Below are 11,722 nucleotides of genomic sequence, written 5' to 3'. Positions count from 1 at the left end.
TTATAAAGAAGAAACGAACAAAAGTAATTTGTTGAGAAAGAGCCTGTTTCATCAAGTCATGGTCGAGGCTATTTATAGAGACCGAGCACGAAAATACACCTTTGGTCACACATTTTAAACTTTTTCATATACAAGCTTTAACTAGACCAAGTATGAAGAGAAAGCAGCTAAAATCAAACCATGGAACTTTATTAAAAACTGTTTACTATGACGTGCATACTCTAAGTAATATAAAATCGCACTATATTTGACGTCAAATCTTAAGGTAGAAAGAAAACATAACCCCCTAAACCCACATCAACCGTCTTTATTATTTGCCGGGTCGTTTTATAGTTTATCTTTCTCACAATGAGATTTGGATATTTTAGTGTATTGGTCAAGTAAATATTAAGTCAATGGCCATCTGTACATTCTAACTCCAGTATGAGTTGTATCAATATTGGTTGAAACGACACAGTGAACAATGATACTTAGTAACACAATCCCGAACATATCCCTACAATAGATCAGAAATGACCTTCTCTTTTGTAAACCGGTCCTAACGTCGACAGAAGAGATGTTTTAGCGTGACAAAGTGTGTTTAAGTATTTAACACCCGCTTTGTGACGCTTTCGAATCGTCCTAATTCCCTCATCACGCAGCTTTCAGTATAAAATAAGAGTGTCCGGACCCTGAGTATCAGAAGGACCTGGTCGGGCAAGATGAAGGTTTTCCTAGTGCTAGTGGCGGTAATCTGCGTTTGCAATGCCAAGGCATTGCTCAAACGGGTAAGTTTTTAATCATTCACTTAATGTTTCATGCATCTTTATTTTTATAATTTCACAAGGATGCTGACAGAGAAATGGTTCAGCGGTTTCAATGAAGTTCTAATACTAATTATTGATTTTTTATATCGCAAATCAAATTCGTATAAAACATTCTTATTATTTTTTCTACACAAAACAATATTGTTCTAACTCATGCATCTTTTTATACATTAAATGTTATTAGTGCACATTAGTATATTGTGATATTGCAAACAGGACAAAAATAGGTTAAGGACTTGAAAATAATCATTTTTTCTATTTCTTAACTAGATAATAAAAATATAAATCTATTCGTCACCTAATATCGTTTAATTATACCTGTATACTTTTTATAAAGATTAATGAAATAATTGTATATCGAATGTTAAATAATGGCTGTGAATTTATAAGCAAAAACTTAATGTACAGGTATTTTTTTTAGAATAAACGTGATGCAGTTGTGATTTCTTTATATACATCTATTAATAGTTTATTTTATGATATATTCGAGGGGGGAAATATACATCCTGTTCATTTAAACAATGAGCAAATTCAGAAACAAGTTTTAATAGGTCTTTAACAAAATAACTTTTTTTTTTTAAAGTTACAGTCAGGCTGTTTTCGTGATAAAATGGAATTTCGTGAAAATGTATTATTCTTAGTTAAGATAAATGTGACCGATTATAAAACTTACAATTATGTCAAAATGGTTTTACCTTAAGTTATATACGGGAAAGCGATAAATGAATTAAGGTATATATATAATATTTATTGCTCACACAAATTTGTTAATACTGGAAAAAAAATCTAGTTGATTTATGAAATGTTAAAACATGAGTTTCCCTAATATCTTTTCTACTGTAGTTTTTGATTCCATTTAAAAAAGAATATTTCTAAACATAAATTTGGATTTTACCTCTATGCTCAGAAACTGTTTCTCGGGATTATTTAACAAAGGTAATCAATGACTTGTAGCTTAGATGAAGCCGTGATATCTAGTACTCAATCCGTCTGCTTCAGTTAGGCTTAATGATGCAAGTCTAGCAAACAAGATACAAGAAACTTTGTTTAACGTCGCATATATCAACAGAGATACATTAGCGCTGTAACGCTTTTTTGCGACAAACATGATAAAACGCAAACAGAAAACAACAAACAAGCTATACACTATCACAGAAAGCTAGCACATAATCAGCGAGTAAAACATACAATAGTATAACAGCATATAAATAGATATCTAAGGCACTTAATTTAAAGTACTATACTAAAAATGATGTAATGAGATAATAGTGAACATCTGCATATCACACCGGTGTTGCTATATATTGTCGGAGGGTTAAAGCACTACAAGTGTAATGTACAAATTGACATAATATACACTAATATAGTGTTGATTGAAATAAGACGACAAAGTCTATGCTGGTTTATGCTTACATAAAAGAGCTGGATCGCTGCGAGTCAGAGACGACATGACACGACTAACATCAAATAATGATTTGGGAATACATAACCTGTTGTAGGCCAAAACAAACATTATATGTGTTTCAGGTAACATACCAGAAAAAGTAGGGTAGGTCAGTAGGCGTATAATTTGTGTGTCCAAAATTTCGTAGTGTGACCTATGGCAGCATTGGTTTGGAAGGGTTTCGTCCAATTTGTGGAATAGTTTACCATCTATTACCAGGAAATACAATAAAGGCTATAAAGACCTACCTTTTTACGTCTGTATTTAAGGCTTTTCGCGCAGACGTCATCTGCAGGTCGATATAGCGCATTAAGAGTAGTTTTGCACAAATGTTGCATATCATTATTATTATTTTATTATAAAATGTTCTTTGGTCGGCTGGAAAATCTAGGGAAGTTCGGGATATCTGAAACACACATTTTTGGACTAACGTTATTAAAGATGTTAAAGGCATCCTTCCTCTTACGCCATAGGTCTACGTAAGATTGAGAACATTTGAGATATAGATAAATATCATCTAGTGATCTTTAGTGCCGCTCTTGATTCCTTAACGGACAAAATGGCAATACATTACAGAATAAAGAGGTTCACTACCTTTGTCTTTCCGCACTGACATTGGTCTTTGTTTAAGGGTTGCTTCTTCCTTCCTATTTGAAGTCATTGTTTGAAATATATGATATTCTTGTAATCCAAATTTCTTAAATATGAAATATCAAGTGATAAAATCATTAACATTACATCAGGTGATGTTTAAACTTTGTTTTTCTTTTACAGAGCAGAGGTGATGTAGAAGACTGTAAGTAAATCTAGACAATTTCTAACGCCTAACTTCGGAATGTTGAATTATTATACTTTCTTAATTATCTAAACTTAAAAATTGTTAGCATTGTCAGCGGTTGTACCCAGAGATGTATATAATGTCGTTAATGTGACGAAATTCCTTTTTATTTTGCATCATCACATGTTGTTTGTTAATATTTGTTACATAAAAATGATTTGCAAAAAGATTGCTAAATTTTACATTTCATCTTTGAATGTCTTCTAGTAATACGATATTTTTTATTGTAGTTTTGAATGAGAATGGCCCTGATGAAATCAGAAACATGGTCGGCGAGATCAAAGGCTGGATTGATGGAGTCATTGCAGAGGGAGCTAAAATTGTAGAAGCTGGAGGTTTGTACATTCTTAATATATAGACATATGATCGTACATAACATACATTTATATAACAGGAAGCATATTGATTGGTACTTTGTATAATGTCAGTATTTAGAAAATTTCTTCACTTTGGTATGTAAAGATTTATACGGGTTCATATAGCAAAACTAGCAATGTTTAATTCTAAACATTTTCTTCATGTTGGTAATATATGGATTGTGAAAAGATTCATGTTACACAACCAAAAAGTGTTTATATGTGACGTTTCGATGACTAATACGGTATGTACTCTGTCACCTTCATCAGACAAATGACTAGTGAAGCGTTTGCACACAAAGGTGTGAAAAATGTACGAGTTGTCCACAACTCGATGTCGATTCGGCTACGCTGTAAGTGTATGTACATTTAGTTTTATATATGTACCGAAGTGACCCATTCAGCTACGCTTTGTTTAATCGACATTTATTTGTGGACAACTCTTACATGTTTTACACCTGTGTTTGCCTACGCTTCACTAGTCATTTGTCTGATGAAGGTGACAGAGTACATACCGTATTAGTCATCGAAACGTCACATATAAACACTGTTTGGTTGTACTACATGAATCTTTTCACATTCCATACTTACCAGCTTGAAGAAAATGTTGAGAAACCTATTGATTGGTATCTTAATACTTCGTATAATCTCAATATCTGGACAGTTTTAAACATTTTCTTCACTTCGGTACGAACATGCTGTAAACGGGTTCATATAGCAAAAACAACAACAAAATTAAGTATGAAATTTCAATGACTATTAGGATTAGTCCTCTGTCGCCGTCACAAACTCTGCCAGATGAAGGTGACACAGTACATATCGTACTAGTAATCGATACGTCATACATCACCACTTTGCTGGTTGTGCTATATGACTGATAAACAATATCTAAATTGAAGATAACTCGTATGACTTTAATCACACATACCTTGCTGTAATACTTCTATATTGTGTTGTAGATCTCTTTGACGACGACCTGAAACCTATTCCAGAGCTGCAGACAGCTATCGATTTACTTGATGAGCACGTCAGTCCTTTGGTCGACAATCTCCCACGTGAGTCAATATAACGACTTTATATTTAGAGGAAATATTTCCACAAGCATGCAATAAAACTTCGTTATGTTGAGGTCATGTTTAGTGCGATGACAGATCACTTCTATGTTAATTCTGATTGATCGAATGTCGTATATATCACAATTCTACAACAGTTTATTTCTCGATGACCTGTTCTCAGCATGTATCTAACATTTCCAAATAGCAATATCTAAGATATTCATAACACATATTCTAATGAATTCCATGCAAAAGATAAAAATAGTATTATATGAAGTAGTGAATTATCACAGCAATATCCCCATAAACAAGAAAATACATATACGCCTACATCTTCGCACAGTCAAATTTTCGCCCTTTGACAGTAAAATCCATTTTTGCCCAATGAAACATTTGGTCTTCACAATCAATAACTATGTTTACTACGTTGTTATATATGTTAGCTTTAATGATAAATTCGCCCTCGTTGTGATGTAGGGCGAAAAAGGCGAAAATTAGAATGCAGCAAAACTTTCCCTCTGGTTAAAATTGATATCTTGAATACCCCATCATCTTCTCAAAGTATCCGTAATATTTCATGTAATTTATTGCAGCGCTTCCAAAGGAAAAGGAATTGGTTTTCCTCCATAAATGCATTAAAAGTAAGTATGAATAAGCATTGGCTTTTTGTGATATATTACAATGAACTGTCAATCACATTTTTGTGAATTTCCAATTTAACGATTAAGTATTTTATTAGAGATAACTGTTAATGTATTTTTGCGGTAATAATACCTAGCGTATTTTGCGCTATTTCGAAAGCGCAAATTATGATAGTTTCTTAACTTGTTATCACTAAATCCTGCATTTCATATATCAATTAGCGCTCAATCATACTACGTATAAAGTGAAAGGCGTCGCCTTTGTGCAAAAGAATGTCGACAGTATTTGCATTTGCAAAATGAAAATTAGTAAAAATAACGATGACTAAATCACTAACGAATCTTTGAATCTTGACATTTAATTATTTTCTTGAATTAACAAGTGGAGATATTAAACATAAGTGAGTTGCATTGGGTCAAGTGGAATTCATGTTTAAATCCATATTTCTATTACGCATTTACATTTTGTGAAATCATGCATCTACTTTCGCGTTAATTTGCAAGGAAAATCGGCCGCTAACTATTATACTTATGTAACATATAGCGTGAATTTGGCCGAGCTCATCATTACAAAACAGAATATAACTCAGTAGTACCCAATTTTCAACTGATATTCCTCGCGAATAAATCATTCGTTGCTTAATTCTTTAAAAATAGCTATTTCATATCGACCCACCGTGGAAAAAAATAATTTAGCTTATATTTGTATGAATCGATAGTCATCCATTGTTTCCAATGATTCGCTATGTTTCAGCTGCCGAAGCCACTGATTTTCAAGGTATGAGCAGCGACAAGGAGCGACTGACGGCACTCACTCGCCAGGTGTTCAACTGTGCCGGAACCGGAATGGGCATCATTTCCAATTTGCTTGATCTGTCCTCTGTGACCGGTGAGTCGAGTGTGTCCTTTTTTCACGTATACAAATAACCCATTCTCAAAGGGGTACCATGTCTCAATTTTCTTAGGTAAGTTATTGGTGTATGGACTGACTGATTCACCTCAAAAGGAATGTTTGATTTTTAGACGCTGATCTGACTGTTTCCGGTTTGGCTGACCGTCTGGATATAATAGAAGCTACCTTCTTAGAGATGGGTCATATCGGTGCATGGGTTATTGGCCTCATCAAGAAGGCAGAAAATGGAGGTAAGTAAGATATTTGTATTTCATTTCAATTTACTATTATTTGCCAATCTAAGTAAGTTTTAGTCAAAGCTTAAAATTTCAAAATATTAACAACTTCATGTGATTCCCTTATGGCGAGCTTTATATCAAGTTCATGCAACATTGACTGTGCTTATATACATTTATATTCATTCAAAACAATTTAATCCGGGAAAACGAGAAATAAAAAGTTCAAATCGGGCAAGATACATGATAGAAGTTTATGAACAATAAATTATTATAAGCAAGATTTCCCGCGTTTGAATAATACTTATAATAATACTTATAATAATACTTATTATAATGACTCTATTACTTCCTTCCACACAACTCTCCTTTTTTTCCTTTCTCAGATATGGACAGGTCTTTTAATTTTGGAAAACGTACGCCTTCGGTAAGTTAGCTGAACGAACAACGTGTGATAAATTGAATCTTCGTTCGTAGTTTGAGTAAATGAAATAAAATACAAGTCAAGAACACATATATCCTACATATATCCTACAACGTGTGATGTATTAAATCTTAATTATTATTAAATACAAGAACACATAAATCCTATCAATGTGTTTAAAAAGCAGCTATGTGCCATACAGGAACAATGGCGACACTAATAATAGAATTTCGGTTCCCAAGCAGTAGTATTACGTTCAAGCCTGATATTATTGAGCTCCTAATAGTATCAATCTCTCAATCAGTAGCATTACGTTCAAGCTGAGTAGTATCGAGCTCCGAATAGTATCCAGCTCTCAACCAGTAGCGTTACGTTCAAGCTGGGTAGTATTGAGCTCCGAATAGTTTCAAGCTCTCAATCAGTAGCATTACGTTCAAGCTAGGTAGTATCGAGCTCCGAATAGTATCCAGCTCTCAAGCAGTAGCATTACGTTCAGGCCTGAAAGCATTGAGCTCCTAATAGTATCAAGCTCTCAAGCCGTAGCATTACGTTCATCCTTTATACTATTGCAGCACTCTCAATAAATTGTGTTCGCATGCAATAGTATTGCAACCAAGTAAAAGTATTGTGCTCCAGAAGTATTGTGTTTAAACTTATCAGAACAACTTTTCCACGTAGTATTTCGTGTACATTTAATAGTATAAAGCTTGTATGCAATAGTGATGCGTTCGCACCTCACAGTATTGCAATAATTAATTCGTGTTTTTCACCACCACTATTGACATACATATTGAGTAACAAGATGAATCGAAAACACAGTTTTAAAATACCCGTGTTGACAGTTCATCAAAAATGATTTTAATTAGAACATGATGTTGCTAGAACAGATCATTTTTGCCATGATACCTTCTGTACCTATGCATTTTCTTTTGTAGCCAAAGGAAGAGATAATGGAAGGTAATTATCTAATACACGTTGTTTATCCTACATGAAGGACCTTCTAATAACTATATCAATAATTTGCTGTGGTACAAACAACCATGCTAAATTCTTATCTTATATGTTGCCTCACGATGCCAATGACATATCAGCCAGTCTTAGTGTTACTGCGAATTGTGCGTTCACTGATATCGGTGTAAGCAAACGATAAACGATGATGATTGTACTTAAACAAATTAAATAGCTCAGTAACAACCTTTATATTAATTGTTTGGCATGTAGAGCTTTACAGAAAACTGTTCTCACCTCAATGCTGTTAGCCATATTCAATAATTCTATCTACAGCCATTGCCAATGGTGATCCACAAGAAATTCGTGAAGGGGCAGCAGATATGCAAGAAACACTGGAAGATGCTCTCGAAACCATAAACAAAATGATTGAACTGAATGGTAAGTATATTTTATGAACATAATCAATTACGAAACATGTAATTGACGATATCTTTCAGCTGTGAAAAAACGATAGTTTAAAAGATCTCATACTTGTTTTTGACTACATTAACTATACATAGAGTCGTTTTTTATGGTTCATGAATATGACGCTTTTTAATTAGGAAATTTCATGAATATGACTTTACTGAACTAAAGTTGTAAACAATTGTCCTTTTATAGGAGCTCTGGGTGATGATCTTAAACCAACAGCCGAATTCAAAGCCCTCGAGAAGGAACTGGATACAGATGACAAGAAGGAAAAGGAAATGATGGCTAAGCTTCCCCGTACGTTGTTTTCTAAGCTTACTCAATCGAAAAACGCCTTGCTACTAAACGAGTGTTCAACTCTTCATAAAGACAAAAACAAAATATCTAAATGCTTATTTGCTCAGCTTTTTTATGCTTATCTAAAGTAAAATGCGTTAAACTAATCTTATCTTCAAATCCCTATTCATTTTCGTCCTTTTCATATAAACATAATTTCATGACACTTTCCCTTTAATTTCAGCTCTTGCAGATGATAAGGACTCACTTTTCCTCGAAGACTGCAAGGAAGGTGGGTATTTTGAATACGTTCGCTCGAACATAAGCTATCAATTTGATTAAAACATATTGTCATTTTCATTTGCATCTAATATACAAAAGGGATTTGGCAAGTTGTCCAACTTATTTAAGTTCCAAACCCCCATCCCCACCCCCACCCCNGGAAACACGCCTTTTTGTTTGATACATTGAACGATGTACTACGTTTTTTTAACAAATTAAGACACAAAGTTAACACTATATGTCAAAAATAATTACAACTACTAGCACGAATTCACATTAAACAAAACGTGCATGTTTTCTCTTTAAAGTGGCAAAGAATACCAACTTTGACGCTTATTCCAAACCTAAGGATTTCCTTAACGAAGTTTTCCGCCAGGTACTTGTCTGTGGAGCCACTGGCCTTGAGGTCATGATTGAGCTCGTCAACTTGGAAGATGTAGATGGTAAGTACTTGTAACTAACAACTGAAAACCCACAATGGAGCCCTTCTATTGTAATACTTGTAACTAACAACTAAAACCCCACAATAGAACTATTCTAATGAAATACTTGTAACTAGCCACTGAAATCCCACAATGGAGTCCTTCTAATGAAATACTTTTAACTGACAACTGAGACCCAACAATGGAGCACTTCTAATTTATTTTTGAGACTAACCACTGAAAGCCCACAATGGAGCCCTTCTAATGAAATACTTTTAACTAACCACTGAAACCCCACAATGGAGCCCTTCTAATGAAATACTTGTAACTAACCACTGAAACCCCATAATGGAGCCCTTCTGATGAAATACTTGTAACTAACCACTGAAACCCCACATTGGAGTCCTTTTAATTAAATACTTGTAACTAACCACTGAAACCCCACAATGGAGCCCTTCTATTAAAATACTTGTTACTAACCACTGAAACCCCACAATGGAGCCCTTCTAATTAAATACTTGTACCTAACCACTGAAACCCCTTAATGGAGCCCTTCTGATGAAATACTTGTAGCTAACCACTCAAACTCCACAATGACAGCTTTTCTAGTGAAATACTTGTAACTAACCACTGAAACCCCTTAATGGAGCCCTTATGATGAAATACTTGTAACTAACCACTCAAACTCCACAATGACAGCTTTTCTAGTGAAATACTTGTAACTAACCACTGAAACCCCACATTGGAGCCCTTCTAATGAAATACTTGTAACTAACCACTGAAACCCCATAATGGAGCCCTTCTGATGAAATACTTGTAACTAACCACTGAAACCCCACATTGGAGTCCTTTTAATTAAATACTTGTAACTAACCACTGAAACCCCACAATGGAGCCCTTCTAATTAAATACGTGTAACTAACCACTGAAACCCCACTATGGAGCCCTTCTAATTAAATACTTGTAACTAATCACTGAAACCTCACTATGGAGCCCTTCTAATTAAATACGTGTAACTAACCACTGAAACCCCACATTGGAGCCCTTTTAATTAAATACTTGTAACTAACCACCGAAACCCCACAATAGGGCTCTTCTAATTAAATACTTGTAACTAACCACTGAAACCCCACAATAGGGCTCTTCTAATGAAATACTTGTAACTTACCACTGAAACCCAACTATGGAGCCCTTCTAATTAAATACTTGTAACTAACCACTGAAACCCCACTATGGAGCCCTTCTAATTAAATACTTGTAACTAATCACTGAAACCTCACTATGGAGCCCTTCGAATTAAATACCTTTAGAGTTTCGTTATATTGATGTCTGATTATTGATTCCTAATTATGAATTCGTTTAGAGTTACTCTAAGTTATTTTATTTTAATGTATTTTTAAAACCGATATCTCTATTTATCTCTAACTACAATTACTTCGACATATCGAGGCCATACTAGATAGCAAACCTTCATTGTACAGTTAAACATCATGGTTGGAAAAAAATATTGTGGAATACGCTTATAAACGTCCCATACTATCACTCATCATCATCATCATCATCATCTGTACATATTGTGTTGTTGATTTAAATACTAAAGTAATAACATGAGCCGGTAAAACACACTGCTTAATTGATTGATTGATAGTTCTTCAAAGGATACATGTTCGTGGGGATTTGTATTCGCTATAAAATGAAAATCTCCAATGTTTTAGTTGATTACTTGTAGCTCAATAGTTTCGAAAGATTTAAATTACACATTGTTCATCCTCGCGAAAGAAAAATCAAATGAATCATATTTTGTTATAAAAGATAAGTTGATAAAGATAAACCTTGTTATTTCTAAACATTTTCTTCAGGTTGGTAAGTATGGATTATGAAAAGTGCTTTTTTTTACACAACCAATAAAATTTTCTATATTACGTTTCGATGACTAGTACGATATGTACACTGTCACCTGCATCCGACAAATGACCAGTGAAGCGTGTGTACACAAATGTGTCAGATGTGTACGAGTTGTCAACAAATCGATGTTGATGTGTCGGATGAAGGTGACAGTGTACACATCGTACTAGTCATCGAAACGCCACATAGAAACTTGTATTGGTTGTGTAAAAAACTGTTCATAATATTAACCTTGTTATGTTTTAAAGATAATTTTTGTCTTGCTTTTTTATATGGATAACAATAACAACATACCATAGCAATACACATATACTGTGTTATAGATAACGACCTGAATACTGCTGGACTTGCAGACCGTGTCGAGAAGCTGGAACAGGCAGCAATTGAGATGGGACATCTTAAAAAATGGGCCGACGAATTTGCGAAGCGTGTCGAGAAAGATGGTAAGTCAAAGATAAATATCGAGGAAAAATGGAGTATTAAAAAGACAAAGAATTTCAAACAAAGAGTGACTTTATCAACACGCGCCTTTATAAGGTATATAGATACTGTAAGCGTTCTTACATCAACGTACACAAATTTCAGCAGAAAGAAAAGGTTAGGCTTTGTAGTGAATTCTTAAATTAGCGGAATCGTCGTACCAAATTCCATACATTAATGTTTTGTGTTTTACTAAAGACTATCATACTATAAGTGTACAACCGAGTTAGCGGGGTGGGGGGGTGG

The 11,722-nt window shown here is 34.2% G+C and overlaps 1 protein-coding gene across 2 annotated transcripts in view; it reads left to right on the top strand.

The window, feature by feature from the left end:
- The first annotated feature begins 695 nt into the window (after positions 1-695).
- Positions 696-11,722, top strand: part of LOC110461757 — a 12,669-nt gene continuing 1,642 nt past the window's right edge. For both annotated transcript variants that reach the window (XM_021515391.1, XM_021515390.1), the window contains exons 1-14: positions 696-767; positions 3,025-3,046; positions 3,319-3,423; positions 4,404-4,499; positions 5,093-5,140; positions 5,895-6,029; positions 6,164-6,283; positions 6,655-6,695; positions 7,628-7,649; positions 7,977-8,081; positions 8,304-8,408; positions 8,632-8,679; positions 8,978-9,112; positions 11,320-11,439. In XM_021515391.1, the coding sequence (XP_021371066.1) occupies positions 702-767; positions 3,025-3,046; positions 3,319-3,423; positions 4,404-4,499; positions 5,093-5,140; positions 5,895-6,029; positions 6,164-6,283; positions 6,655-6,695; positions 7,628-7,649; positions 7,977-8,081; positions 8,304-8,408; positions 8,632-8,679; positions 8,978-9,112; positions 11,320-11,439 (1,168 nt within the window). In that variant the 5' untranslated portion in view covers positions 696-701. The remainder of the gene's footprint in view (positions 768-3,024; positions 3,047-3,318; positions 3,424-4,403; positions 4,500-5,092; positions 5,141-5,894; positions 6,030-6,163; positions 6,284-6,654; positions 6,696-7,627; positions 7,650-7,976; positions 8,082-8,303; positions 8,409-8,631; positions 8,680-8,977; positions 9,113-11,319; positions 11,440-11,722) is intronic.

The sequence above is a fragment of the Mizuhopecten yessoensis genome, unplaced genomic scaffold (assembly GCF_002113885.1).
Source record: "Mizuhopecten yessoensis strain PY_sf001 unplaced genomic scaffold, ASM211388v2 scaffold10655, whole genome shotgun sequence".
In the NCBI taxonomy this organism is placed as follows: Eukaryota; Metazoa; Mollusca; class Bivalvia; order Pectinida; family Pectinidae; genus Mizuhopecten; species Mizuhopecten yessoensis.
Note: the sequence above shows the minus strand (reverse complement) of the source record. Positions and strands in the feature narration are given on the sequence as shown.